Source organism: Eleutherodactylus coqui, chromosome 8, assembly GCF_035609145.1.
Source record: "Eleutherodactylus coqui strain aEleCoq1 chromosome 8, aEleCoq1.hap1, whole genome shotgun sequence".
Lineage (NCBI taxonomy): Eukaryota > Metazoa > Chordata > Amphibia > Anura > Eleutherodactylidae > Eleutherodactylus > Eleutherodactylus coqui.
This window is the reverse complement of record NC_089844.1, coordinates 195,357,022-195,384,012: the sequence shown is the minus strand read 5'-3', so window position 1 is coordinate 195,384,012 and position 26,991 is coordinate 195,357,022. Positions and strand designations below refer to the sequence as shown.

Below are 26,991 nucleotides of genomic sequence, written 5' to 3'. Positions count from 1 at the left end.
GCAGGGATATACCCACATGAAACTTACAAATAAAAAGCTGTTTGTATTCTGGACTCCACAGACGCCAGAGTTCGGTTTCTATCATCGCATCGGCAACTGATCAGCCGACGCTTGATGTGACAGAAATAACTGAGGTGACAGTTGCCACATCTCATCACCTCACATGGGAGGATGGTCCGGACCGATGTCTCCCAGTTCACAGGTAGGACGCACCAAAGTGATCTGTTTGGCAGTATTCACAGGCGGCCGTTCAGCTGAACGCACACAAGTAAACAGACATGCCAGGAACACGCACCGCCATTTACAGACCCACAAGCTCTTGTGATCTACAGCTGCATGTACTTTTATCTGACATTAAAAACATACGTGTAATACAGCAAAACGGGTCACATGTCCTGCCGATCAATCTGCTTGATCAAATTGGTCTTTTATTGTTCAATCTGAACAGCGTTTCCCCCACCCTATGGTCCAAAGCGAGAAGTTTCTCTCAGAGTCTGTTCACGTTTCCTCCACTAATTGATATAAATTCGGTGGAAATCGTGTGCTCCAAAAGCGGCGTTGCACTTGGGACATTTTCGCTGTCGGGAGTCATATCGGGTCTTTACGCACTCAAAGCAGAAGACATGAAAACACTTGGTGAGGACGGCATCTTTCTTGCGGGTATTACAGCATGGGCAGGTGAGACGAGCCTATGGAGAAAGCATCAATACATCAAGTCTGGTCCTCTACCCCATCTCCCACTGGTCACCAATGTCCTCTGCCCATCCCTCCTGAGTTGTCAGTTCCTGCCCCCCCAAATGTGTTTTGTGTTTTTTTACTTTTCTGACACGGACATTGAAGAAGAGCAGCACCCTTATCACTCATCTTACTCTGTACTCTTTAATCTCCTCCTGCAGAATCTGGTCAGCGTCCGCGTACACCTCCATCTTCTTTTGTTTTTCTAGTTTTCTGCGCAGCCGCGAGATCTCTTCCTACAAAGAATCAGAAGTGTTAGTAGAAGGAAGATCACCAAATACTGAAAGATGGGAAGGCAGTAGACAGGTGGGACATTACCTGCGCTCGCTTTAGGCTGAAAGATTCTTTCTCCTTGGCAGAGCGGTTGTCGGACACAAAGCTCTGGGTGTCACGTAGCGTACTCATGATGTGCTCCAGCTGAACCTTCAGGTCCTCTGCCAGCTGAGCTGCTTCCACCGCCTGTAATACCAACGCAAGGACAGTAACCAAAATGGTCCCCCACAGCTCCCCCTCATACCTGAAGTCTTCCAGGTCCTCACCTTCCTCTTCTGGATCTCTAAGGCCTGCGTCCTGAGCGTTAGCTCCTTTTCTATGGCAGCCAGTGACGTGTGCAGGACCCGTTCCCGCTCCTCCAGCTTTTGCACTTGTAACAGCTGAGCATCCACCTACCACAGGAGAAGCCATGAGACAGAGGTAAGGCACCACCCCGAGCCCCCGAGGGTCACCGCAGCAGGACGCTCACCTGTGTCTTCAGGCCTTGCACCTGTTCAGCCAGCTCCTCCTTCTCCTCTCGCAGCAGTTTGTGGATCTGATTAGATTTGATCCGTTCAGACATGAGCTTGAAGTTTGCATCATCCTTTTCTCGCAGCTGCTGCATCAGGCGGATGTTCTGTTCCTGCATATCTTCGAAGGCCTGCCCAGTCACGTCCATTTCAGACAACAAAGCCTCCTCCTCCTGCAGAGGAAGAACAGAGTCTCATGAGACAGCATACGCGCAGGTACTCTCTCGCAGCGCATGGTCGGACTCCCACTAGCCTGTTTGGTTGCACTGAGTTTCCGCTGTAAATGGTCAATTTGCTCCTCAGCCAGTTTAATCTTCCGTAGCGCTTCTTCATCAGCCAGCTTCTTCCGTTCTCTCCGATCCTTTTCTTCAAGAGCCTGAACTCGTAATCTCAGCTCCTCCACCTGACAGAAGTATAGTGAAGTTAGTTATAGATCCAGCATGTGACAAGCAGAACCCCCAGGGAGTGGCGACACGCCGCAGACACACCTCGGCTTTGGTCTTCCTCTCAGCCGCCATTAGCTGTACTTTGTCCCTCTGTTCCTTGGGGGCAGACTTGTACATATCGAGTAGCAGTTTCATCTCCTTCTGACTCTCCTGGGCCTTCCTACGGAAAAGGAAGAAGTGAAGATGAGGTAGCTGTAGGGCTTCATAGGCTTCAAGTAGGAGAGAAATAGGGACTAGCAGCGACACAAAGAGTTGAAAGGAACATCTCCCTTACTTGAGTTCTGCTCTGAGCTGTTTTAAGATGTCCGAGTCCTTCCTCTTGGTATCTTCGCCCTTCTGCTTGTCCCTATCCCGTTCTCGCTCCTTCTCCCGCTCCTTTTCGCGCTCCCTTTCTAGTTCTCTCTCTCGTGTCTTGCTGCGTTCTAGCTCTTTTTTCTGCTCCTCTTCTTCTTTCTTCACCTCAGGGGTAGTTGGCATTTCCAAGTCTCGTGCAACTACAACAGGAGGTTCCTTCTTCACCTCTGCTGCTGGTTCTTCTTCTTTAATGGCCGGAGCGGTGACTTCAGCGCTGGACAGTCCAGATGCTGGACATAGGGGGACTTGTAAACGCATCTAGAGAGAAAGGAGAGGACAGAAGTAAGCAGTCTGCACCCTCCTACTGGATGCTGTGGCATGGAGGGTGACGGCAGGGACCTGTGATGGACACTGAACTGATGGATCTGTTCGCCAATGTCATATATATACAGCTTGCCTCTAGCCGCAACCCCCCCCCACCCCCCAAACTTTGTCTCATTCAACCCTCCCTCACCTTGCTCACCTCTCCTTGGGCATCTCGCACCTTGCGCTTGTATCTTTGGACATCACCCTTAAGCTGGTGGTTGTGGTTCTGAAGACTCCCAATCAAATGACGCATTTCACGATTAATGGGACCTGAAAGACAAGTCATGTCCACAATCATTCCCTGACCCCTCTCCACCGCGTCGGTAACATTTTGTGCTCTCGGTTACCTGCTTGTTCATTTGCAGCCAGATTCTGCTCAAACTCTATCCTCAGCATCTCGTACTCCTTGCGCACCTGGGCGAGCGTGTCCTCGAGTTGGATCACCTCTGTGCGCAGTTTCTTCTGGACAGACAACTCCTCGCTCTGAGGAAGCATCAATGGTCACAATAGGGGTAGTGCAATGACACCCACTTTCCCCCTGATGAAACCCACCTCCATGCGCTCAATTTGGCGTAGATGGCTGTTCTTGGTGCTGAGGAGAAGAGCTCGTGCCTCATCCAGCTGAGTCTTCACCTGAAGGGACTCATTATACAGAAGTGAGAACTGGGACTGCAGACAGCGGAAGTCCTGCGTGCTCCTCACCGCTTCCTCTGGGAGGGTCCGCAGATCCAGCTGGAATAATATAATCTTAGTAAAGACCCCAGGCCCTCGGGACCCTTTCCCACCAATTAGCCATCTCCATATACCTTCAGTTTCTCCTTTAGCCGGACGGCAGCCTGCAGCTCATTCTGCAGCTTCTCCAGTTCACATATGCGACCATTGGCCAGTTCTTGGTTTTGCTCCAGCTCTGCGTTCAGCATTTCAAACTGGACAAAGAAAATTAAGTCAGCAGCGCAGTCAGTGGTAGACATGAAGCAGGTAAGTCACAGCCAACTTACCTTCTGCACAGTCAATGTTGTCTGTCCTCCCTGGAAGCTGCCAGAACTTCCAGAAATGTGGTATCCTGAATTCAGCTGCACGTGAGAAAAATGAGCAAACATCATGAAGTTTTAAAGAAATCCACATATACACGCTGGCACGGTGACGGGGTGGCCCATACCTGCTCTAGGGCCTCCGCAAGGTGACGGTTAAGCTTCTGCTCGTGTTTGCGCAGCTTCTCTATGTCCCACTGCAGATCCTCGATGCTTCGCTCCATCTCAGACACTTTGGTTTCCGATGATGTGACTCGATCTTGCAGTTCATGATGCTAGTGGCAGATATCATACATATCACACATGATGTGATACAAGGGGATACATGGAAGCTGTGGGAACGCTCTGCAACTCATACTTTAGATTTTAGGGTCAAGGTCATAAAAGAGTAAGTAAGACGCAAAGAGGCCCCACCCATCCTCCAGGGCAGGTCACTTACCTGTAAGGAGATCCGGTGGTGTTTCTCCTGAAGGATGATTGCCCGGTCCTGGAGCTTGTGGTTCTCACAAAGGAGATCTTTGTTCTGAGTTTGAGGAGTCTCATCTACCTGTTCAATGTCTACAAAACACCCAGAAATACAAGGATGGGGGAGGGGAGTGGGATTTACTTAGACCATTATTTTACATGAAACATGACATGTATCTTACATAGTATGCTAGGCCGAATAAAGACATATGTCCATTCAGTTCTATATTTGCAACCCCTCCAGTACTGCCCCCTGTGGTACCCCAGTAGTAACACAATCAGAGTATGCGCCATTAACAGCCCTCCTCTGCTTTCTATCCCTGACCATTTACTTACAGACATTCTCGCCCAGACAGGCATCTTCAGGATGTCTGTATGAAGTCTACCCCAGCCAGAAAAAGTTAGTCGCAAATGTTTGCACAAGTACGTGGAATGTGCTAGAAGCGGAGACCTTCATACCAGCATAAATACTTTCCCTGTAACTTCCCACTGATGCCATCCCATAATCCTCTCTGGCCCGGCACCACTTACCGGCGCTGTGAACCCGCACACACTGCTCCTGCATCCGGCCGTGCAGCTTGTTAGAGGTGTCGAAGATGCAGGACACGGCTCGCTTGCTGAACTCCATGCGTTCCTGCAGCTGAAGCTCAATCTCCTCGGTGGTGCTGCAGGCCAGTGTAGCCAAAAAGGTAAGAGAGGATTCTGGGAGAATGCCTGATGCAGCAAGCGCTGGTGGAGCAGCCGGAGGTGCAGCAGAGTCTGCAGAAATGAAATAGGGGTTAATTTACAGAAGTCATAGTAAAGTATATTAGTGTACGTCATACAAGTGTCACGGATATTAGCGATCCCCATCCACTTCACCCCATCGTCCTACAACGTAGATTCAGAGGGAGACAACAACCCAGGGAGAAGCCGACTGTCACATACTCCCTCCTGCCTCCCAATCTTCTACTGTGCTCCAGCGTGGATGAGGCCACACGTGTCTTACATGTATGTGGATTGTGATGCAGAAAACCCACACCATTACTGCTACATGTGAACGGATCCCAACACTCACACAAGGAGGACATCCCTTGGCAAGGAGAAGTAGGCAGCGCTGCCAATCACCACACATCTCTTCTTAGAATGAAGCTGCACCTTTCTATGGTTTAGTCTTATACACGTAAATCAAATGCATGCGCCTGTGGAGACCTCTGATCAGAACCGAAACTCTCAATAGACAGGATTCTATGGGGCTTCCGGAGAACATAGCTCATTTCAATATCCATGGAGATAGTACAAGGAGCCGTGGCACAAGTGGGGGTGTACACCAACCCCCCAACCCATTTCCCTGCAGGAGAGCAGCTACTATGCCACAAGGATCCCTTCTTCCATGAAGCAGGGAGAATCTCTTGGGTTTAATATATTTAATAAGAACAGGAAATACTGGAAGAAGATGGTGAAGATGCATCTTACTCCTCCTTGGGTGACCCTGAAAGTTCTCCCTATATTATAGTGCCCAAGAAAGAGAAAAGAAGAGCTGCAGCTGCTGCACAGTAACACGAGAGAAGGAACGCAACACTTCTGAAGGAACGCAAGTCGGGAGGAAACCACCCGGGTGATCAAGGAAGGATAATCCTCCCAACCCCGGGTGATCCGGTCCACACTGCATCAACCACAGGGATAAAAATGTATCAGCCGCTCACCACACGTACCTTTATTGTCAGGGACTTCTGTATCTGCCTTCTCGACAGGCTCCGTCTCCATTGGAACCTCTGTGGTGTCAGACGGCACATCGGCAGCAGCACTCTGTACACCCGGCTCCGAGTCGTAACGCTTCAGTAGCAGCTGCACATTCTCATCCAGCTAGAAACATGAGAGAAAGAATCAGGTGAGATATACCAGTGTTCCCCAACGCCAGTCCTCAGGGGCCGCCAACAGGTCATGTTTTCAGGATTTCCTTAGTGTTGTACAGGTGATGTAATGATGTCGGTGCCTCAGACATTCCCACAGGTGTTCTTACCATAGGATATCCTGAAAACATGACCTGTTGGTGGTACCTGAGGACTGGAGTTGGGGACCCCTGAGATATACAACAGAAGCCTCTGGGACAACAGGAGTATGGGGGGGCATCTGCTGCTGGAAGTGGTCTCCTCAATGTCCCCCTATGTTCCACCAGCACTGGTCATGATGTATTTAATTCACCAAACGTATAATCAGCGGCACTCACCAGTCATCCGGCTCCAGAGGGGCTCAGATAATGCATGCTCCTTAAAGGGACTGGACTAATATCCCAAAAATCCAACAGCTGTTTTACGGTTGCGGGAATAAAGATGGTTTTCTGAAGAAACTAGACTTTTTCCAATATGCATTTGGAAATTTGAACTACACCTTTCTGATGCTGCTCCCTGCTTAAACTTTAAGCATTGGTCAGGATGTATTTAATGTCCCCATCTCTACTGTCAGAACTGGACTTGATCCCTTCAATTTCCTCGTCTTCTACCAGCGCTGGACGGGAGCTCCTCCATGTCCCCCCTAACTCCACCGCCAGCGCTGGAGACGATCTCCGCAAAGTCCCCCCCCTAACTCTACCGCCAGCGCTGGAGACGATCTCCGCAAAGTCCCCCCCCTAACTCTACCGCCAGCGCTGGAGACGATCTCCGCAAAGTCCCCCCCCTAACTCTACCGCCAGCGCTGGAGACGATCTCCGCAAAGTCCCCCCCCTAACTCTACCGCCAGCGCTGGAGACGATCTCCGCAAAGTCCCCCCCCTAACTCTACCGCCAGCGCTGGAGACGATCTCCGCAAAGTCCCCCCCCTAACTCTACCGCCAGCGCTGGAGACGATCTCCGCAAAGTCCCCCCCCTAACTCTACCGCCAGCGCTGGAGACGATCTCCGCAAAGTCCCCCCCCTAACTCTACCGCCAGCGCTGGAGACGATCTCCGCAAAGTCCCCCCCCTAACTCTACCGCCAGCGCTGGAGACGATCTCCGCAAAGTCCCCCCCCTAACTCTACCGCCAGCGCTGGAGACGATCTCCGCAAAGTCCCCCCCCTAACTCTACCGCCAGCGCTGGAGACGATCTCCGCAAAGTCCCCCCCCTAACTCTACCGCCAGCGCTGGAGACGATCTCCGCAAAGTCCCCCCCCTAACTCTACCGCCAGCGCTGGAGACGATCTCCGCAAAGTCCCCCCCCTAACTCTACCGCCAGCGCTGGAGACGATCTCCGCAAAGTCCCCCCCCTAACTCTACCGCCAGCGCTGGAGACGATCTCCGCAAAGTCCCCCCCCTAACTCTACCGCCAGCGCTGGAGACGATCTCCGCAAAGTCCCCCCCCTAACTCTACCGCCAGCGCTGGAGACGATCTCCGCAAAGTCCCCCCCCTAACTCTACCGCCAGCGCTGGAGACGATCTCCGCAAAGTCCCCCCCCTAACTCTACCGCCAGCGCTGGAGACGATCTCCGCAAAGTCCCCCCCCTAACTCTACCGCCAGCGCTGGAGACGATCTCCGCAAAGTCCCCCCCCTAACTCTACCGCCAGCGCTGGAGACGATCTCCGCAAAGTCCCCCCCCTAACTCTACCGCCAGCGCTGGAGACGATCTCCGCAAAGTCCCCCCCCTAACTCTACCGCCAGCGCTGGAGACGATCTCCGCAAAGTCCCCCCCCTAACTCTACCGCCAGCGCTGGAGACGATCTCCGCAAAGTCCCCCCCCTAACTCTACCGCCAGCGCTGGAGACGATCTCCGCAAAGTCCCCCCCCTAACTCTACCGCCAGCGCTGGAGACGATCTCCGCAAAGTCCCCCCCCTAACTCTACCGCCAGCGCTGGAGACGATCTCCGCAAAGTCCCCCCCCTAACTCTACCGCCAGCGCTGGAGACGATCTCCGCAAAGTCCCCCCCCTAACTCTACCGCCAGCGCTGGAGACGATCTCCGCAAAGTCCCCCCCCTAACTCTACCGCCAGCGCTGGAGACGATCTCCGCAAAGTCCCCCCCCTAACTCTACCGCCAGCGCTGGAGACGATCTCCGCAAAGTCCCCCCCCTAACTCTACCGCCAGCGCTGGAGACGATCTCCGCAAAGTCCCCCCCCCTAACTCTACCGCCAGCGCTGGAGACGATCTCCGCAAAGTCCCCCCCCTAACTCTACCGCCAGCGCTGGAGACGATCTCCGCAAAGTCCCCCCCCCTAACTCTACCGCCAGCGCTGGAGACGATCTCCGCAAAGTCCCCCCCCTAACTCTACCGCCAGCGCTGGAGACGATCTCCGCAAAGTCCCCCCCCTAACTCTACCGCCAGCGCTGGAGACGATCTCCGCAAAGTCCCCCCCCTAACTCTACCGCCAGCGCTGGAGACGATCTCCGCAAAGTCCCCCCCCTAACTCTACCGCCAGCGCTGGAGACGATCTCCGCAAAGTCCCCCCCCTAACTCTACCGCCAGCGCTGGAGACGATCTCCGCAAAGTCCCCCCCCTAACTCTACCGCCAGCGCTGGAGACGATCTCCGCAAAGTCCCCCCCCTAACTCTACCGCCAGCGCTGGAGACGATCTCCGCAAAGTCCCCCCCCTAACTCTACCGCCAGCGCTGGAGACGATCTCCGCAAAGTCCCCCCCCTAACTCTACCGCCAGCGCTGGAGACGATCTCCGCAAAGTCCCCCCCCTAACTCTACCGCCAGCGCTGGAGACGATCTCCGCAAAGTCCCCCCCCTAACTCTACCGCCAGCGCTGGAGACGATCTCCGCAAAGTCCCCCCCCTAACTCTACCGCCAGCGCTGGAGACGATCTCCGCAAAGTCCCCCCCCTAACTCTACCGCCAGCGCTGGAGACGATCTCCGCAAAGTCCCCCCCCTAACTCTACCGCCAGCGCTGGAGACGATCTCCGCAAAGTCCCCCCCCTAACTCTACCGCCAGCGCTGGAGACGATCTCCGCAAAGTCCCCCCCCTAACTCTACCGCCAGCGCTGGAGACGATCTCCGCAAAGTCCCCCCCCTAACTCTACCGCCAGCGCTGGAGACGATCTCCGCAAAGTCCCCCCCCTAACTCTACCGCCAGCGCTGGAGACGATCTCCGCAAAGTCCCCCCCCTAACTCTACCGCCAGCGCTGGAGACGATCTCCGCAAAGTCCCCCCCCTAACTCTACCGCCAGCGCTGGAGACGATCTCCGCAAAGTCCCCCCCCTAACTCTACCGCCAGCGCTGGAGACGATCTCCGCAAAGTCCCCCCCCTAACTCTACCGCCAGCGCTGGAGACGATCTCCGCAAAGTCCCCCCCCTAACTCTACCGCCAGCGCTGGAGACGATCTCCGCAAAGTCCCCCCCCTAACTCTACCGCCAGCGCTGGAGACGATCTCCGCAAAGTCCCCCCCCTAACTCTACCGCCAGCGCTGGAGACGATCTCCGCAAAGTCCCCCCCCTAACTCTACCGCCAGCGCTGGAGACGATCTCCGCAAAGTCCCCCCCCTAACTCTACCGCCAGCGCTGGAGACGATCTCCGCAAAGTCCCCCCCCTAACTCTACCGCCAGCGCTGGAGACGATCTCCGCAAAGTCCCCCCCCTAACTCTACCGCCAGCGCTGGAGACGATCTCCGCAAAGTCCCCCCCCTAACTCTACCGCCAGCGCTGGAGACGATCTCCGCAAAGTCCCCCCCCTAACTCTACCGCCAGCGCTGGAGACGATCTCCGCAAAGTCCCCCCTAACTCTACCGCCAGCGCTGGAGACGATCTCCGCAAAGTCCCCCCTAACTCTACCGCCAGCGCTGGAGACGATCTCCGCAAAGTCCCCCAACCACCGCCAGCGCTAGAGACGATCTCCGCAAAGTCCCCCAACCACCGCCAGCGCTGGAGACGATCTCCGCAAAGTCCCCCAACCCTACCGCCAGCGCTAGAGACGATCTCCGCAAAGTCCCCCAACCACCGCCAGCGCTAGAGACGATCTCCGCAAAGTCCAACTACTACCAGCGCTAGAGACGATCTCCGCAAAGTCCCCCAACCACCACCAGCGCTAGAGACGATCTCCGCAAAGTCCAACTACTACCAGCGCTAGAGACGATCTCCACAAAGTCCCCTAAATCTACCACCAGCGGTGGACGTTAGCTCCTCAAAATGTCCCTTAACTCTACTACCAGCGCTGGACAGGAGCTCCTCAGTGTCCCCCATCTTGGATATGACCTCAATAATAAGTGTTCTTTCCCTTTTCACAAGTCTGAGTTCTCCCACTCACTCGGCTCCAGTAGCGGTTGACGATGAGCAGCGTGGCATCATCCGTGGCCTGCCGTTTCTCTAGCTTCTCGATTTTCTCCCGCAGCTCGTCCTCCACCCCCTGCCGCTGCTCCAGACGCTCTGCTAGTTTCTTGTTTTTGAATTGCAGAACTTTCATGTCCATTTCTTCCTGTGGAACAGAAGAAGCAACGTCATGAGGCCAGGAGGGGGTGACAGAGAGCGGGGATCCACAAAACCCCGAGTACACTGACCGTGGAGGAGATGCCGCCCAGGCGGATGGGCTCAATGAGGGTTGTTGGCGTCTTCTCTTCATGGTTGGGCTTTTTCTCTGGAGGACCTGACGCTCCGTCCCCGGAGGCCCTCTTACCGCTGGAAGCCGACATGTTGGACCCAATCAGTCACTTCATAGGATATAGCGGTCATGTGACTGCACCAAATGTCTCCTACCTGGAAATGACAGAACGGAGACTATATTAGTACGATGTGTAGACAATGATGATATCTGGCGGTCATTATACAGTTATCCTCTACGCGCCGACCTCTCCGCGGCGGGCTCTATACCGTTATCCTCTACGCGCCGACCTCCCCGCGGCGGGCGTTATACCGGTATCCTCTACGCGCCGACCTCCCCGCGGCGGGCGCTACACCGGTATCCTCTACGCGCCGACCTCCCCGCGGCGGGCGCTACACCGTTATCCTCTACGCGCCGTCCTCCCCGCGGCGGGCGCTACACCGTTATCCTCTACGCGCCGTCCTCCCCGCGGCGGGCGCTACACCGTTATCCTCTACGCGCCGACCTCCCCGCGGCGGCCGCTACAACCGTTATCCTCTACGCGCCGACCTCCCCGCGGCGGCCGCTACACCGTTATCCTCTACGCGCCGACCTCCCCGCGGCGGCCGCTACACCGTTATCCTCTACGCGCCGACCTCCCCGCGGCGGCCGCTACAACCGTTATCCTCTACGCGCCGACCTCCCCGCGGCGGGCCGCTACACCGTTATCCTCTACGCGCCGACCTCCCCGCGGCGGCCGCTACACCGTTATCCTCTACGCGCCGACCTCCCCGCGGCGGCCGCTACACCGTTATCCTCTACGCGCCGACCTCCCCGCGGCGGCCGCTACACCGTTATCCTCTACGCGCCGACCTCCCCGCGGCGGGCGCTACACCGTTATCCTCTACGCGCCGACCTCCCCGCGGCGGGCGCTACACCGTTATCCTCTACGCGCCGACCTCCCCGCGGCGGGCGCTACACCGGTATCCTCTACGCGCCGACCTCCCCGCGGCGGGCGCTACACCGGTATCCTCTACGCGCCGACCTCCCCGCGGCGGGCGCTACACCGGTATCCTCTACGCGCCGACCTCCCCGCGGCGGGCGCTACACCGGTATCCTCTACGCGCCGACCTCCCCGCGGCGGGCGCTACACCGGTATCCTCTACGCGCCGACCTCCCCGCGGCGGGCGCTACACCGGTATCCTCTACGCGCCGACCTCCCCGCGGCGGGCGCTACACCGGTATCCTCTACGCGCCGACCTCCCCGCGGCGGGCGCTACACCGTTATCCTCTACGCGCCGACCTCCCCGCGGCGGGCTCTACACCGTTATCCTCTACGCGCCGACCTCCCCGCGGCGGGCTCTACACCGTTATCCTCTACGCGCCGACCTCCCCGCGGCGGGCGCTACACCGTTATCCTCTACGCGCCGACCTCCCCGCGGCGGGCGCTACACCGTTATCCTCTACGCGCCGACCTCCCCGCGGCGGGCGCTACACCCGTTATCCTCTACGCGCCGACCTCCCCGCGGCGGGCGCTACACCGTTATCCTCTACGCGCCGACCTCCCCGCGGCGGGCGCTACACCGTTATCCTCTACGCGCCGACCTCCCCGCGGCGGGCGCTACACCGTTATCCTCTACGCGCCGACCTCCCCGCGGCGGGCGCTACACCGTTATCCTCTACGCGCCGACCTCCCCGCGGCGGGCGCTACACCGTTATCCTCTACGCGCCGACCTCCCCGCGGCGGGCGCTACACCGTTATCCTCTACGCGCCGACCTCCCCGCGGCGGGCGCTACACCGTTATCCTCTACGCGCCGACCTCCCCGCGGCGGGCGCTACACCGTTATCCTCTACGCGCCGACCTCCCCGCGGCGGGCGCTACACCGTTATCCTCTACGCGCCGACCTCCCCGCGGCGGGCGCTACACCGTTATCCTCTACGCGCCGACCTCCCCGCGGCGGGCGCTACACCGTTATCCTCTACGCGCCGACCTCCCCGCGGCGGGCGCTACACCGTTATCCTCTACGCGCCGACCTCCCCGCGGCGGGCGCTACACCGTTATCCTCTACGCGCCGACCTCCCCGCGGCGGGCGCTACACCGTTATCCTCTACGCGCCGACCTCCCCGCGGCGGGCGCTACACCGTTATCCTCTACGCGCCGACCTCCCCGCGGCGGGCGCTACACCGTTATCCTCTACGCGCCGACCTCCCCGCGGCGGGCGCTACACCGTTATCCTCTACGCGCCGACCTCCCCACCGTTATCCTCTACGCGCCGACCTCCCCGCGGCGGGCGCTACACCGTTATCCTCTACGCGCCGACCTCCCCGCGGCGGGCGCTACACCGGTATCCTCTACGCGCCGACCTCCCCGCGGCGGGCGCTATACCGTTATCCTCTACGCGCCGACCGTTATCCTCTACGCGCCGACCTCCTCGCGGCGGGCGCTATACCGTTGTCCTCTACGCGCCGACCTCCCCGCGGCGGGCGCTATACCGTTGTCCTCTACGCGCCGACCTCCTCGCGGCGGGCGCTATAACCGTTGTCCTCTACGCGCCGACCTCCTCGCGGCGGGCGCTATACCGTTGTCCTCTACGCGCCGACCTCCCCGCGGCGGGCGCTATACCGTTATCCTCTAGGCGCCGACCTCCCCGCGGCGGGCGCTATACCGTTATCCTCTAGGCGCCGACCTCCCCGCGGCGGGCGCTATACCGTTATCCTCTAGGCGCCGACCTCCCCGCGGCGGGCGCTATACCGTTATCCTCTAGGCGCCGACCTCCCCGCGGCGGGCGCTATACCGTTATCCTCTAGGCGCCGACCTCCCCGCGGCGGGCGCTATACCGTTATCCTCTAGGCGCCGACCTCCCCGCGGCGGGCGCTATACCGTTATCCTCTAGGCGCCGACCTCCCCGCGGCGGGCGCTACACCGGTATCCTCTACGCGCCGACCTCCCCGCGGCGGGCGCTACACCGTTATCCTCTACGCGCCGACCTCCCCGCGGCGGGCGCTACACCGTTATCCTCTACGCGCCGACCTCCCCGCGGCGGGCGCTACACCGTTATCCTCTACGCGCCGACCTCCTCGCGGCGGGCGCTATACCGTTATCCTCTAGGCGCCGACCTCCCCGCGGCGGGCGCTATACCGTTATCCTCTACGCGCCGACCTCCCCGCGGCGGGCGCTATACCGTTATCCTCTACGCGCCGACCTCCCCGCGGCGGGCGCTATACCGTTATCCTCTACGCGCCGACCTCCCCGCGGCGGGCGCTATACCGTTATCCTCTACGCGCCGACCTCCCCGCGGCGGGCGCTATACCGTTATCCTCTACGCGCCGACCTCCCCGCGGCGGGCGCTATACCGTTATCCTCTACGCGCCGACCTCCCCGCGGCGGGCGCTATACCGTTATCCTCTACGCGCCGACCTCCCCGCGGCGGGCGCTATACCGTTATCCTCTAGGCGCCGACCTCCCCGCGGCGGGCGCTATACCGTTATCCTCTAGGCGCCGACCTCCCCGCGGCGGGCGCTATACCGTTATCCTCTACGCGCCGACCTCCCCGCGGCGGGCGCTATACCGTTATCCTCTACGCGCCGACCTCCCCGCGGCGGGCGCTATACCGTTATCCTCTACGCGCCGTCCTCCCCGCGGCGGGCGCTATACCGTTATCCTCTACGCGCCGTCCTCCCCGCGGCGGGCGCTATACCGTTATCCTCTACGCGCCGACCTCCCCGCGGCGGGCGCTATACCGTTATCCTCTACGCGCCGACCTCCCCGCGGCGGGCGCTATACCGTTATCCTCTACGCGCCGACCTCCCCGCGGCGGGCGCTATACCGTTATCCTCTACGCGCCGACCTCCCCGCGGCGGGCGCTATACCGTTATCCTCTACGCGCCGACCTCCCCGCGGCGGGCGCTATACCGTTATCCTCTACGCGCCGACCTCCCCGCGGCGGGCGCTATACCGTTATCCTCTACGCGCCGACCTCCCCGCGGCGGGCGCTATACCGTTATCCTCTACGCGCCGACCTCCCCGCGGCGGGCGCTATACCGTTATCCTCTACGCGCCGACCGTTATACCGTTATCCTCTACGCGCCGACCTCCCCGCGGCGGGCGTTATACCTTTACGCGCCGTCTTCCATGTGGCGGACAATATATTATCTACATGCAGCCCAGTATTAGTGTAGCTTGACGCCACCAGCAACTGTTGGTGGAGACAAGACTGACAGGAGGGTGATGCCCCCTGTATGTGATTGGCTGCAGAAAATGGTCACCTGCAGGTCCTGGAAGGCCACTAGTTAGTTGCAGTGCTGGCTACGGCTTACCATCCGCACTGTGTGGGCACTGATGTTCGGCCCCCTCCTCCGCATCACTTAGGCGCCTTTCCATTAGTCTTCCGGCGTCCGCTCTGACTTCCAGTCATCCGCTGCTGGCTGGGGCCCACTGTTCCCCTCGCTGTGCCGCCACCTTCCCCGCCTGAGCTGTCACTTACTCTAGGACTCAGGGAGGTGAGCGGATAGAAGTCAGGCCCAGCAAGATTGTGAGCGTCCGTCAGGGAGCCTTTCCCGACCGAGGCGCACCAAGTGGCAACATCGCGGTCAGCGGGGGAGCAGTAGTCAGCAGCAGTGAGGCGGCAGGAGTCGGGGACGAATGCTTCGCTCACAGTTTTTGCAGGCCGCTGTGGATTGCTTAATGGCCGCCCTGCTGCCTTAGGCTGACGGTGACTGCAGGAACACGCCAGCATCTACACCGGTTAATGGAAGGCAAAGAAGGGAAGTCACCGTCAGCCTAAGGCAGCAGGGCGGCCAGTAAGCCATCCTCAGCGTCCTACTAGGACCTGGGTGCCTTGACCCTATCGGGAGCTGGGGGGGTGAGAGGGGCGTTGCTCCTGTCAAACCCCTAACTTCTGGTGGAGTCAAGGTACACTAATACCGCGCCGCCCTCCCTGCAGCGGACATATTATCTACACACCATCCGTTATACCGTTATAATGTCCGCTGCGGGGCTGAGAGGATGGAACGGCGTGTAGACGATATTATTATCTAGGTACTGCCCCCCCGCAGTGGACATTATATTATTATCTACGTACTGCCCCCCCGCAGCGGACATTATATTATTATCTACGTACAGCCCCCCCCGCAGCGGACATTATATTATTATCTACGTACAGCCCCCCCCCCGCAGCGGACATTATATTATTATCTACGTACAGCCCCCCCCCCGCAGCGGACATTATATTATTATCTACGTACAGCCCCCCCCCCGCAGCGGACATTATATTATTATCTACGTACAGCCCCCCCCCCCCCGCAGCGGACATTATATTATTATCTACGTACAGCCCCCCCCCCCCGCAGCGGACATTATATTATTATCTACGTACAGCCCCCCCCCCCCGCAGCGGACATTATATTATTATCTACGTACAGCCCCCCCCCCCCGCAGCGGACATTATATTATTATCTACGTACAGCCCCCCCCCCCCCGCAGCGGACATTATATTATTATCTACGTACAGCCCCCCCCCCCCGCAGCGGACATTATATTATTATCTACGTACAGCCCCCCCCCCCCGCAGCGGACATTATATTATTATCTACGTACAGCCCCCCCCCCCCGCAGCGGACATTATATTATTATCTACGTACAGCCCCCCCGCAGCGGACATTATATTATTATCTACGTACAGCCCCCCCGCAGCGGACATTATATTATTATCTACGTACAGCCCCCCCGCAGCGGACATTATATTATTATCTACGTACAGCCCCCCCGCAGCGGACATTATATTATTATCTACGTACAGCCCCCCCGCAGCGGACATTATATTATTATCTACGTACAGCCCCCCCGCAGCGGACATTATATTATTATCTACGTACAGCCCCCCCGCAGCGGACATTATATTATTATCTACGTACAGCCCCCCCGCAGCGGACATTATATTATTATCTACGTACAGCCCCCCCGCAGCGGACATTATATTATTATCTACGTACAGCCCCCCCGCAGCGGACATTATATTATTATCTACGTACAGCCCCCCCGCAGCGGACATTATATTATTATCTACGTACAGCCCCCCCGCAGCGGACATTATATTATTATCTACGTACAGCCCCCCCGCAGCGGACATTATATTATTATCTACGTACAGCCCCCCCGCAGCGGACATTATATTATTATCTACGTACAGCCCCCCCGCAGCGGACATTATATTATTATCTACGTACAGCCCCCCCGCAGCGGACATTATATTATTATCTACGTACAGCCCCCCCGCAGCGGACATTATATTATTATCTACGTACAGCCCCCCCGCAGCGGACATTATATTATTATCTACGTACAGCCCCCCCGCAGCGGACATTATATTATTATCTACGTACAGCCCCCCCGCAGCGGACATTATATTATTATCTACGTACAGCCCCCCCGCAGCGGACATTATATTATTATCTACGTACAGCCCCCCCGCAGCGGACATTATATTATTATCTACGTACAGCCCCCCCGCAGCGGACATTATATTATTATCTACGTACAGCCCCCCCGCAGCGGACATTATATTATTATCTACGTACAGCCCCCCCGCAGCGGACATTATATTATTATCTACGTACAGCCCCCCCGCAGCGGACATTATATTATTATCTACGTACAGCCCCCCCGCAGCGGACATTATATTATTATCTACGTACAGCCCCCCCGCAGCGGACATTATATTATTATCTACGTACAGCCCCCCCGCAGCGGACATTATATTATTATCTACGTACAGCCCCCCCGCAGCGGACATTATATTATTATCTACGTACAGCCCCCCCGCAGCGGACATTATATTATTATCTACGTACAGCCCCCCCGCAGCGGACATTATATTATTATCTACGTACAGCCCCCCCGCAGCGGACATTATATTATTATCTACGTACAGCCCCCCCGCAGCGGACATTATATTATTATCTACGTACAGCCCCCCCGCAGCGGACATTATATTATTATCTACGTACAGCCCCCCCGCAGCGGACATTATATTATTATCTACGTACAGCCCCCCCGCAGCGGACATTATATTATTATCTACGTACAGCCCCCCCGCAGCGGACATTATATTATTATCTACGTACAGCCCCCCCGCAGCGGACATTATATTATTATCTACGTACAGCCCCCCCGCAGCGGACATTATATTATTATCTACGTACAGCCCCCCCGCAGCGGACATTATATTATTATCTACGTACAGCCCCCCCGCAGCGGACATTATATTATTATCTACGTACAGCCCCCCCGCAGCGGACATTATATTATTATCTACGTACAGCCCCCCCGCAGCGGACATTATATTATTATCTACGTACAGCCCCCCCGCAGCGGACATTATATTATTATCTACGTACAGCCCCCCCGCAGCGGACATTATATTATTATCTACACCCTGTAGCCCCCGCGGTGAACATTATTATCTATATGCCCCCCTGCACATTATATGACGACCACACCCCCCCCCCCCCCCCCCGGACCAGCCACTCCATCACTATCATCTACACCCCGACATTACATGTTATTCTCTTCCCCTCCGGCGCATATCACTCCCATTGACGGCTCTGGCTCCTCCGGGGCTCAGTGCTCACCGTCTGCGGCGAAGAAGACACATCTGACAGGTAAATGCTGATGCTTTCGCTCTTACGCTTTCTGCCATCTTACCTGCGGACAGCCGGAAGTCGATCTCGCTCTTCTGCGCATGCTCGCCTACAGCAGCAAGTGTTACGTCACTTCCGGGACCTGGGTACTCCAGCTTTCGGTTATTGGTTGGTGCGAGTGTCGGTCAGAGCAAAGGCGGCTCCCAGTGGCTGCTGGTTTCTGAGCCCGCCCAGTGCCGTCACCCATGGTAACCGGTTGTCAGGGAGACCAGACGCCGAGCTGCAATGTCTGCTGAGAGAGAGAGCTGGAGCCCGAGCCCGGTTAATCGGGGGGATGTGAAAGGATGTGGGGTGAGCGGGGGATGTGAGGAGATGTAAAGAGATGTGAAAAGATGTGAAGGGATGTGGGGTGAGCATGGGAGGATGTGGGGTAAGTGGGGGGGTGTGAGGGGATTTGGGGTGAGCGGGGGCGGGGGGATGTGGATTGAGCAGGGGTGATGTGAGGGGATTTGGGGGGTGTTCTAAGCATGGGGGTATGTGGGGTGAGCAGGGGGGTATGTGAGGGGATGTGTGGTGAGGGGGGGTATGTAAGGGGATGGGTGGTGTGCGGCGGAATGTGGTGTGAGCAGGGGGGATGTGGGGTGAGGGGGGGGTATGTAAGGGGATGTGTGGTGAGCAGGGGGGAATTGTGTGGTGAGCAGGGTTGATGTGGGGTGAGCGGGGGAGGGATGTGAGGGGATGTGTTCTGAGCATGGGGGGATGTGTGGTGAGCGGAGGGATGTGGGGTGAGGTAGAGGGGTATGTAAGGGGATGTGTGGTGAGCAGGGGGGATGTAGGGTGAGCAGGGTGGACGTGGGGTGAGAAGGGGGGGATGTGGGGTGAGTAGAGGGGTATGTAAGGGGATGTGTGGTGAGCGGAGGGATGTGGGATGTGTGGTGAGCGGAGGGATGTAGGGTGAGCAGGGGGGACGTAGGGTGAGCAGGGTGGATGTGGGGTGAGTAGAGGGGTATGTAAGGGGATGTGTGGTGAGCGGAGGGATGTGGGATATGGGGTGAGTAGAGGGGTATGTAAGGGGATGTGTGGTGAGCAGGGGGGATGTAGGGTGAGCAGGGTGGACGTGGGGTGAGAAGGGGGGATGTGGGGTGAGTAGAGGGGTATGTAAGGGGATGTGTGGTGAGCGGAGGGATGTGGGATGTGGGGTGAGCGGGGGGGTATGTAAGGGGATGTGTGGTGAGCGGAGGGATGTGGGATGTGTGGTGAGCGGAGGGATGTAGGGTGAGCAGGGGGGACGTAGGGTGAGCAGGGTGGATGTGGGGTGAGTAGAGGGGTATGTAAGGGGATGTGTGGTGAGCGGAGGGATGTGGGGTGAGTAGAGGGGTATGTAAGGGGATGTGTGGTGAGCGGAGGGATGTGGGGTGAGTAGAGGGGTATGTAAGGGGATGTGTGGTGAGCGGAGGGATGTGGGGTCCTGGCTTCTGGAGCTAAAATTCTAACTTGTATATTCTTTTACCTCAGATAAAGATAAGAAAGCCACAAGTCTGTCTGTGGTGAGTCGGGCTGCAATGTGTTACAATGTATGCTTTTAACTCTGTTATTCTAGTGGCCTCAGTAGTAATGGTGTCCCCCACAGCGGCCTCAGTAGTAATGATGTCCCCCACAGTAGCCTCAGTAGCAATGGTGTCCCCCACAGTAGCCTCAGTAGCAATGGTGTCCCCCACAGTAGCCTCAGTAGCAATGGTGTCCCCCACAGTAGCCTCAGTAGCAATGGTGTCCCCCACAGTAGCCTCAGTAGCAATGGTGTCCCCCACAGTAGCCTCAGTAGCAATGGTGTCCCCCACAGTGGCCTCAGTAGCAATGGTGTCCCCCACAGTGGCCTCAGTAGCAATGGTGTCCCCCACAGTGGCCTCAGTAGCAATGGTGTCCCCCACAGTGGCCTCAGTAGTAATGGTGTCCCCCACAGTGGCCTCAGTAGCAATGGTGTCCTCCACAGTGGCCTCAGTAGCAATGGTGTCCTCCACAGTGGCCTCAGTAGTAATGGTGTCCCCCACAGCGGCCTCAGTAGTAATGGTGTCCCCCACAGCGGCCTCAGTAGTAATGATGTCCCCCACAGCGGCTTCAGTAGTAACGATGTCCCCCACAGCGGCCTCAGTAGTAATGGTGTCCCCCACCGTGGCCTCGCTAGTAATGGTGTCCCCCACCGTGGCCTCGCTAGTAATGGTGTCCCCCACAGTGGCCTATCTAGTAATGGTGTCCCCCACAGTGGCCTCACTAGTAATGGTGTCCCCCACAGAGGCCTCACTAGTAATAGTGACCCCCCCTGTGGCCCCAGTAGTCATGGTGTCCCACCCAGTGGCACCAGTAGTCATGGTGTTCTCCACCGCGGCTTCAGTAGTAATGATGTCCCCCACAGCGGCCTCAGTAGTCATGGTGTCCCCCATGGTGTCCCCCATAGTGGCCTTAGTATGAATATTGTTCCCCCCACAGTGGCCTCAGTAGTATTAGAGTTTCCCCAGTAGTGTTAGTATCCCCCACAGTGGCCCCAGTGGTGTTAGTGCCCCCCGCAGTGGCCCCAGTGGTGTTAGTGCCCCTCGCAATGGCCCCAGTGGTGTTAGTGCCCCCCGCAGTGGCCCCAGTGGTGTTAGTGCCCCCCGCAGTGGCCCCAGTGGTGTTAGTGCCCCCCGCAGTGGCCCCAGTGGTGTTAGTGCCCCCCGCAGTGGCCCCAGTGGTGTTAGTGCCCCCAGCAGTGGCCCCAGTGGTGTTAGTGCCCCCCGCAGTGGCCCCAGTGGTGTTAGTGCCCCCTGCAGTGGCCCCAGTGGTGTTAGTGCCCCCTGCAGTGGCCCCAGTGGTGTTAGTGCCCCCTGCAGTGGCCCCAGTGGTGTTAGTGCGCCCAGCAGTGGCCCCAGTGGTGTTAGTGCCCCACGCAGTGCCCCCTGCAATGGCCCCAGTGGTGTTAGTGTCCCCCACAGTGGGCCCAGTGGTGTTAGTGCCCCCCGCAGTGGCCCCAGTGGTGTTAGTGCCCCCTGCAATGGCCCCAGTGGTGTTAGTGTCCCCCACAGTGGGCCCAGTGGTGTTAGTGCCCCCCGCAGTGGCCCCAGTGGTGTTAGTGCCCCCTGCAATGGGCCCAGTGGTGTTACTGTCCCCCACAGTGGCCCCAGTGGTGTTAGTGCCCCCTGCAATGGGCCCAGTGGTGTTAATGTCCCCCACAGTGGGCCCAGTGGTGTTAGTGCCCCCTGCAATGGGCCGAGTGGTGTTAGTGTCCCCCACAGTGGGCCCAGTGGTGTTAGTGCCCCCTGCAATGGGCCCAGTGGTGTTAGTGGCCCCAGTGGTGTTAGTGCCCCCAGCAGTGGCCCCAGTGGTGTTAGTGTCCCCCACAGTGGGCCCAGTGGTGTTAATGCCAGTTTTGTATAGTTGAAAGGCCATAATAAAATGTGCTATATGACTTGTTATATCAGTGATCACTGCTTGTTATGTGTTCGTGTAAAAGGGGCGTTACAAATTCAGGTTTCTTAGGAAAGATGTGACACTGTGTGACCTGGAGAAACTGGAGCGTGCCCAGAGCAATGAAGATGTGCGCAGGTAGTGACCGAACCCCGCTGACCAGTTGCCCCCCTTCCACACCTTCCGCCTCCTCATGTCTCCTCTGTACACAGGGCCTTGTCTGAAGTGCTGGGTGTGAGGAGTGGCCCGTGTGATGTCCGAGCCTCGGCACTGCTGGACCTCCATTACTACACTCTGCGCTTCTGCTGGGACTGTGGGTTCAGCGCGGAGCAGACCTCCTGCGTCTTCTCCATCGTGAAGGAGATCCATGCAGCTTGTGTAGGTGAGCAGCCATGGACTCGGCTGGTTTGTGAGGTATTTCCAGGTACATCCTGGAGCCCCTAGAATACCGCCAGTGGTGTGGATAAAGCATGACGCCCTTTGGTGTCACACATCTTGGACTGACCCCCCTCATTCTGCTGTGTCTCTCTAGGTTCAACGCTTGGAGACGTGACCGAGTGTTACCGTCACTGTCAGCAGTTGCTCCTTTGTCACGCCGTATCTGTAAGTTCTGTGTTACGTAGTGAGTCGCCATCCACGTGCTGCGGAGCGTGCATGGAAGTTGTCTTCCTTTCCTTTTGCAGCGACCTCCATTCAGCATTAACCTGTTCTCCCCACAAGAGCTTCTCCACATACGGGACTATATTCTGAACACCTATTTCCGCCACTTCAAGCTGTATAAATGCGTGTTTAGTTCTCAGGTAAGATTCCTATTAGTTGGCTTAGTTTCTACCAATTTAGGCTACGTCCCTTTTTCAGACAAGTTAGATAACTGAAAGTGTCTACAAACAGTAAATGTGGCAGAAAGCAGGTAATTCACGACAGAAGGCAGTCGTATTCTAAACAGTAAATAAGCCCCACTGTCTTTCCCTTGCAGCTTCGTTTGGACATCTCACTCAGTTACAATGGAATGTCTGAGACAGAAGATCCAAAGACAAGTGATGAAGGTGCGGATGTTAGCAGGCAGAATTAGCTGTAGTGTTAGAGGGAAAACTGAGTGGTGGGCAGCAGAGACCCAGGAGTGCTGAGCAGGGACCTACTGTATACTGAGTAGTGGGCAGCAGTGACCGGGGAGTGCTGAGCAGGGACCTACTGTATACTGAGTAGTGGGCAGCAGAGACCCAGGAGTGCTGAGCAGGGACCTACTGAGTAGTGGGCAGCAGGGACCGGGGAGTGCTGAGCAGGGACCTACTGAGTAGTGGGCAGCAGGGACCGGGGAGTGCTGAGCAGGGACCTACTGTATACTGAGTAGTGGGCAGCAGAGACCCAGGAGTGCTGAGCAGGGACCTACTGAGTAGTGGGCAGCAGGGACCGGGGAGTGCTGAGCAGGGACTACTGTATACTGAGTAGTGGGCAGCAGAGACCGGGGAGTGCTGAGCAGGGACTACTGTATACTGAGTAGTGGGCAATAGTGACCGGGGAGTGCTGAGCAGTGACTACTGTATACTGAGTAGTGGGCAGCAGAGACCCGGGAGTGCTGAGCAGGGACCTACTGTATACTGAGTAGTGGGCAGCAGAGACCCAGGAGTGCTGAGCAGGGACTACTGTATACTGAGTAGTGGGCAGCAGAGACCGGGGAGTGCTGAGCAGGGACTACTGTATACTGAGTAGTGGGCAGCAGTGACCGGGGAGTGCTGAGCAGGGACCTACTGTATACTGAGTAGTGGGCAGCAGAGACCCGGGAGTGCTGAGCAGAGACCTACTGTATACTGAGTAGTGGGCAGCAGAGACCCAGGAGTGCTGAGCAGGGACCTACTGTATACTGAGTAGTGGGTAGCAGAGACCCAGGAGTGCTGAGCAGGGACCTACTGTATACTGAGTAGTGGGCAGCAGAGACCCGGGAATGCTGAGCAGGGACCTACTGTATACTGAGTAGTGGGCAGCAGTGACCAGGGAGTGCTGAGCAGGGACTACTGTATACTGAGTAGTGGGCAGCAGAGACCGGGGAGTGCTGAGCAGGGACCTACTGTATACTGAGTAGTGGGCAGCAGAGACCCAGGAGTGCTGAGCAGGGACCTACTGTATACTGAGTAGTCGGCAGCAGAGACCCAGGAGTGCTGAGCAGGGACCTACTGTATACTGAGTAGTGGGCAGCAGTGACCGGGGAGTGCTGAGCAGGGACCTACTGTATACTGAGTAGTGGGTAGCAGAGACCCAGGAGTGCTGAGCAGGGACCTACTGTATACTGAGTAGTGGGCAGCAGTGACCGGGGAGTGCTGAGCAGGGACCTACTGTATACTGAGTAGTGGGCAGCAGGGACCGGGGAGTGCTGAGCAGGGACCTACTGTATACTGAGTAGTGGGCAGCAGAGACCGGGGAGTGCTGAGCAGGGACTACTGTATACTGAGTAGTGGGCAGCAGAGACCGGGGAGTGCTGAGCAGGGACCTACTGTATACTGAGTAGTGGGCAGCAGAGACCCGGGAATGCTGAGCAGGGACCTACTGTATACTGAGTAGTGGGCAGCAGTGACCGGGGAGTGCTGAGCAGGGACCTACTGTATACTGAGTAGTGGGCAGCAGTGACCGGGGAGTGCTGAGCAGGGACTACTGTATACTGAGCAGTGGGCTGCAGAGACCCGGGAGTGCTGAGCAGTGATGGGGACTACTGTATACTGAGCATTAGGCAGCAGAGACCAGGGAGTGCTGAGCAGTGAGGGGGGACTACTGTATGTTGAGGAGTAGGCAGCAGAGACCCAGGAGTGCCAAGTAGTGATGAGGACTAGTGTATACTGAGCAGTGGGCAGCAGAGACCGGGGAGTGCTGAGCAGTGACTAGGACTACTGTATACTGAGGAGTGGGCAGCAGAGCGGGGAGTGCTGAGCAGTGACTGGGACTACTGAATACTGAGTAGTGGGCAGCAGAGACCGGGGAGTGCTGAGCAGTGACGGGGACTACTGTATACTGAGGAGTGGGCAGCAGAGCGGGGAGTGCTGAGCAGTGACGGGGACTAGTGTATACTAAGCAGTGGGCAGCAGAGACCAAGGAGTGCTGAGCAGTGACGGTGACTACTGTATACTAAGCAGTAGGCAGCAGAGACCCGGGGGTGTTGAGCAGTGACTAGGACTACTGTATACTGAGTAGTGGGCAGCAGTGACCAAGGAGTGCTGAGCAGTGATGGGGACTACTGTATACCGAGCAGTGGGCAGCAGAGATAGGGGAGTGCTGAGCAGTGACTAGGACTACTGTATACTGAGCAGTGGGCAGCAGTAAGTCGGGAGTGCTGAGCAGTGATGGGGACTACTGTATACTGAGGAGTGGGCAGCAGTAACCTGGGAGTGCTGAGCAGTGACTAGGACTACTGTATACTGAGGAGTGGGCAGCAGAGACGAGGGAGTGTTGAGCAGTGACTAGGACTACTGTATACTGAGCAGTGGGCAGCAGAGACTTGGGAGTGCTGAGCAGTGACTGGGACTAGAGGGTGCTGAGCAGTGATGGGGACTACTGTATACTGAGCAGTGGGCAGCAGAGACGAGAGAGTGCTGAGCAGTGACGGGTCTACTGTATTCTGAGTGGTGGCGCAGCAGATACCAGCGCGTGCTAAGCAGTGAGGGGGGGACTACTGTATGTTGAGGAGTAGGCAGCAGAGACCCAGGAGTGCCGAGTAGTGATGAGGACTAGTGTATACTGAGCAGTGGGCAGCAGAGAAAAGGGAGTGCTGAGCAGTGAGGGGGGACTACTGTATGTTGAGGAGTAGGCAGCAGAGACCCAGGAGTGCCGAGTAGTGATGAGGACTAGTGTATACTGAGCAGTGGGCAGCAGAGAAAAGGGAGTGCTGAGCAGTGGGCAGCAGTGACCCAGGTGTGCTGAGCAGTGACTAGGACTACTGTATACTGAGCAGTGGGCAGCAGTGACCGGGGAGTGCTGAGCAGTGACGGGGACTACTGTATACTAAGCAGTAGGCAGCAGAGACCGGGGAGTGCTGAGCAGTGACTAAGATTACTGTATACTGAGTAGTGGGTAGCAGTGACTGGGACTAGTGTTTACTAAGCAATGGGCAGCAGAGACCGGGGAGTGCTGAGCAGTGACGAGGACTACTGAATAGTGAGTAGTGGGCAGCAGAGACTGGAGAGTGCTGAGCAGTGATGGGGACTAGTGTTTACTAAGCAATGGGCAGCAGAGACCGGGGAGTGCTGGGCAGTGACGGGGACTAGTGTTTACTGAGCAGTGGGCAGCAGAGAACAGGGAGTGCTGAGCAGTGACGGGTCTACTGTATTCTGAGCCGTGGCACAGCAGATATGAGGGAGTGCTGAGCAATGACGGGGGACAATTGTATGTTGAGGAGTGGACAGCAGTAACCCGGGAGTGCTGAGCAGTGACTAGGACTACTGTATACTGAGGAGTGGGCAGCAGAAGGGGCAGTCATGGCGGTTGAGGAAACACTGAACGTTCATGGTGGAGTACTGGATGGTGATGCTATTACTGTTGATGGAGGAGTACTGGACAGTGAGGCTAACACGGAGTATTGATTGGGAGTACTGACTAGGCACACTGCCACCACTACTAATCCGGGTTGTTGCACCATGCTAACATGTAGAACTGCTGTGCCTTTCAGCCAAAGAGCAGACTGATGTCTATCCTGGAGAGGAGACATCTGGGCGTGACTGAAGCACGCAGCATGCAACGTAAGACAAGTTCTCTTCTTGGAGACCATCTGTTGAGGTTTGCTCTGGTTTCCTCCCGATTTACTGTTTTCCTTCCACCGTTTCCCAGGACTGACAGCACATGAGCTGCAGCAGCGCAGACGGGGCGTCCAAGGAAGAGGAAGGGACGCCGCTAAGGGAATATAGATCAAAACGAATCATGTGATGTCCTGCTCTCAGCTGGACCAGCACCCCAGTCTGCACCGGCCGGACGTTGTCAGAGCAAAAACAAATCTGTCACCTCGGAGTGGTCGCTCCAATCAGAACCCGGTTAAACACCAGAGATTTCCCACCTTTTCATCCCTACTCTTCAGGCTCTACAACCGTCACTTTCTGTCACCGTAACGGTGTGAACGCTGCTTGTTGGTTTTTGTTGGCTAAGTTGTATTTTTTGAATAGTGCTTTTTAATGTACCCCATAAGTTGTTTTTTTTTTAAATGTTTCTCAATACATTAAGTGTGAGGAAAGGGTAAGCCCACCATAGGACCATTTGTATGGTGCAGCTCAGCTTTATTGTGCTGGTCAGTACAGATGCAGCGATACCAAATTTATTCCATTTTTTTCATGTATTCTAGAAGAGAAAACCAAAAATGCTT

The 26,991-nt window shown here is 57.0% G+C and overlaps 2 protein-coding genes across 10 annotated transcripts; one reads left to right on the top strand and one right to left on the bottom strand.

The window, feature by feature from the left end:
• Positions 1–319: 319 nt before the first annotated feature.
• RNF40 (ring finger protein 40) lies at positions 320–18,356 on the bottom strand. Of its 4 annotated transcripts, none has more exons than XM_066577168.1 (20): positions 18,283–18,356; positions 10,560–10,755; positions 10,310–10,477; positions 5,814–5,964; positions 4,651–4,878; positions 4,094–4,212; positions 3,783–3,929; positions 3,622–3,696; positions 3,430–3,549; positions 3,176–3,355; positions 2,971–3,106; positions 2,772–2,893; positions 2,238–2,575; positions 2,006–2,123; positions 1,771–1,920; positions 1,478–1,690; positions 1,275–1,400; positions 1,054–1,194; positions 870–971; positions 320–689 (listed from the first exon to the last, which is right to left on the bottom strand). In XM_066577168.1, the coding sequence occupies exons 2-20, from the start codon at positions 10,689–10,691 to the stop codon at positions 513–515; spliced, it is 2,943 nt and encodes a 980-aa protein (XP_066433265.1). In that variant the 5' UTR covers positions 10,692–10,755; positions 18,283–18,356; the 3' UTR covers positions 320–512. The 4 variants fall into 4 exon arrangements, with proteins under 4 accessions (XP_066433265.1, XP_066433264.1, XP_066433267.1 ...); XM_066577167.1 differs by having other exon boundaries at positions 18,210–18,299; XM_066577170.1 differs by having other exon boundaries at positions 2,781–2,893; positions 18,210–18,299.
• CFAP119 (cilia and flagella associated protein 119) lies at positions 18,315–26,808 on the top strand. 6 transcript variants are annotated; one of them, XM_066577175.1, is made up of 9 exons: positions 18,324–18,569; positions 19,734–19,765; positions 21,720–21,794; positions 21,869–22,038; positions 22,189–22,259; positions 22,340–22,456; positions 22,633–22,702; positions 26,308–26,377; positions 26,466–26,808. In XM_066577175.1, the coding sequence occupies exons 1-8, from the start codon at positions 18,504–18,506 to the stop codon at positions 26,358–26,360; spliced, it is 654 nt and encodes a 217-aa protein (XP_066433272.1). In that variant the 5' UTR covers positions 18,324–18,503; the 3' UTR covers positions 26,361–26,377; positions 26,466–26,808. The 6 variants fall into 6 exon arrangements, with proteins under 6 accessions (XP_066433270.1, XP_066433269.1, XP_066433272.1 ...); XM_066577173.1 differs by lacking the exon at positions 26,308–26,377 and having other exon boundaries at positions 18,315–18,569; XM_066577172.1 differs by lacking the exon at positions 22,633–22,702 and having other exon boundaries at positions 18,322–18,569.
• Positions 26,809–26,991: the final 183 nt, after the last annotated feature.

What these genes read in the sequence shown, in the direction of transcription:
- RNF40 (XM_066577168.1), bottom strand. Translation starts at nt 10,691, where the DNA reads ATGTCGGCTTCCAGCGGTAAGAGGGCCTCCGGGGACGGAGCGTCAGGT. An exon ending in TTGCGGAGGCCCTAGAGCAG is followed by an intron (nt 3,697 to 3,782) that starts GTATGGGCCACC and finishes TCTCACGTGCAG; the next exon opens with CTGAATTCAGGATACCACAT. An exon ending in GGCTGCAAATGAACAAGCAG is followed by an intron (nt 2,894 to 2,970) that starts GTAACCGAGAGC and finishes CTTGTCTTTCAG; the next exon opens with GTCCCATTAATCGTGAAATG.
- CFAP119 (XM_066577173.1), top strand. Translation starts at nt 18,504, where the DNA reads ATGTCTGCTGAGAGAGAGAGCTGGAGCCCGAGCCCGGTTAATCGGGGG. An exon ending in AGCAATGAAGATGTGCGCAG is followed by an intron (nt 21,795 to 21,868) that starts GTAGTGACCGAA and finishes CTCTGTACACAG; the next exon opens with GGCCTTGTCTGAAGTGCTGG. An exon ending in AATGCGTGTTTAGTTCTCAG is followed by an intron (nt 22,457 to 22,632) that starts GTAAGATTCCTA and finishes TTTCCCTTGCAG; the next exon opens with CTTCGTTTGGACATCTCACT.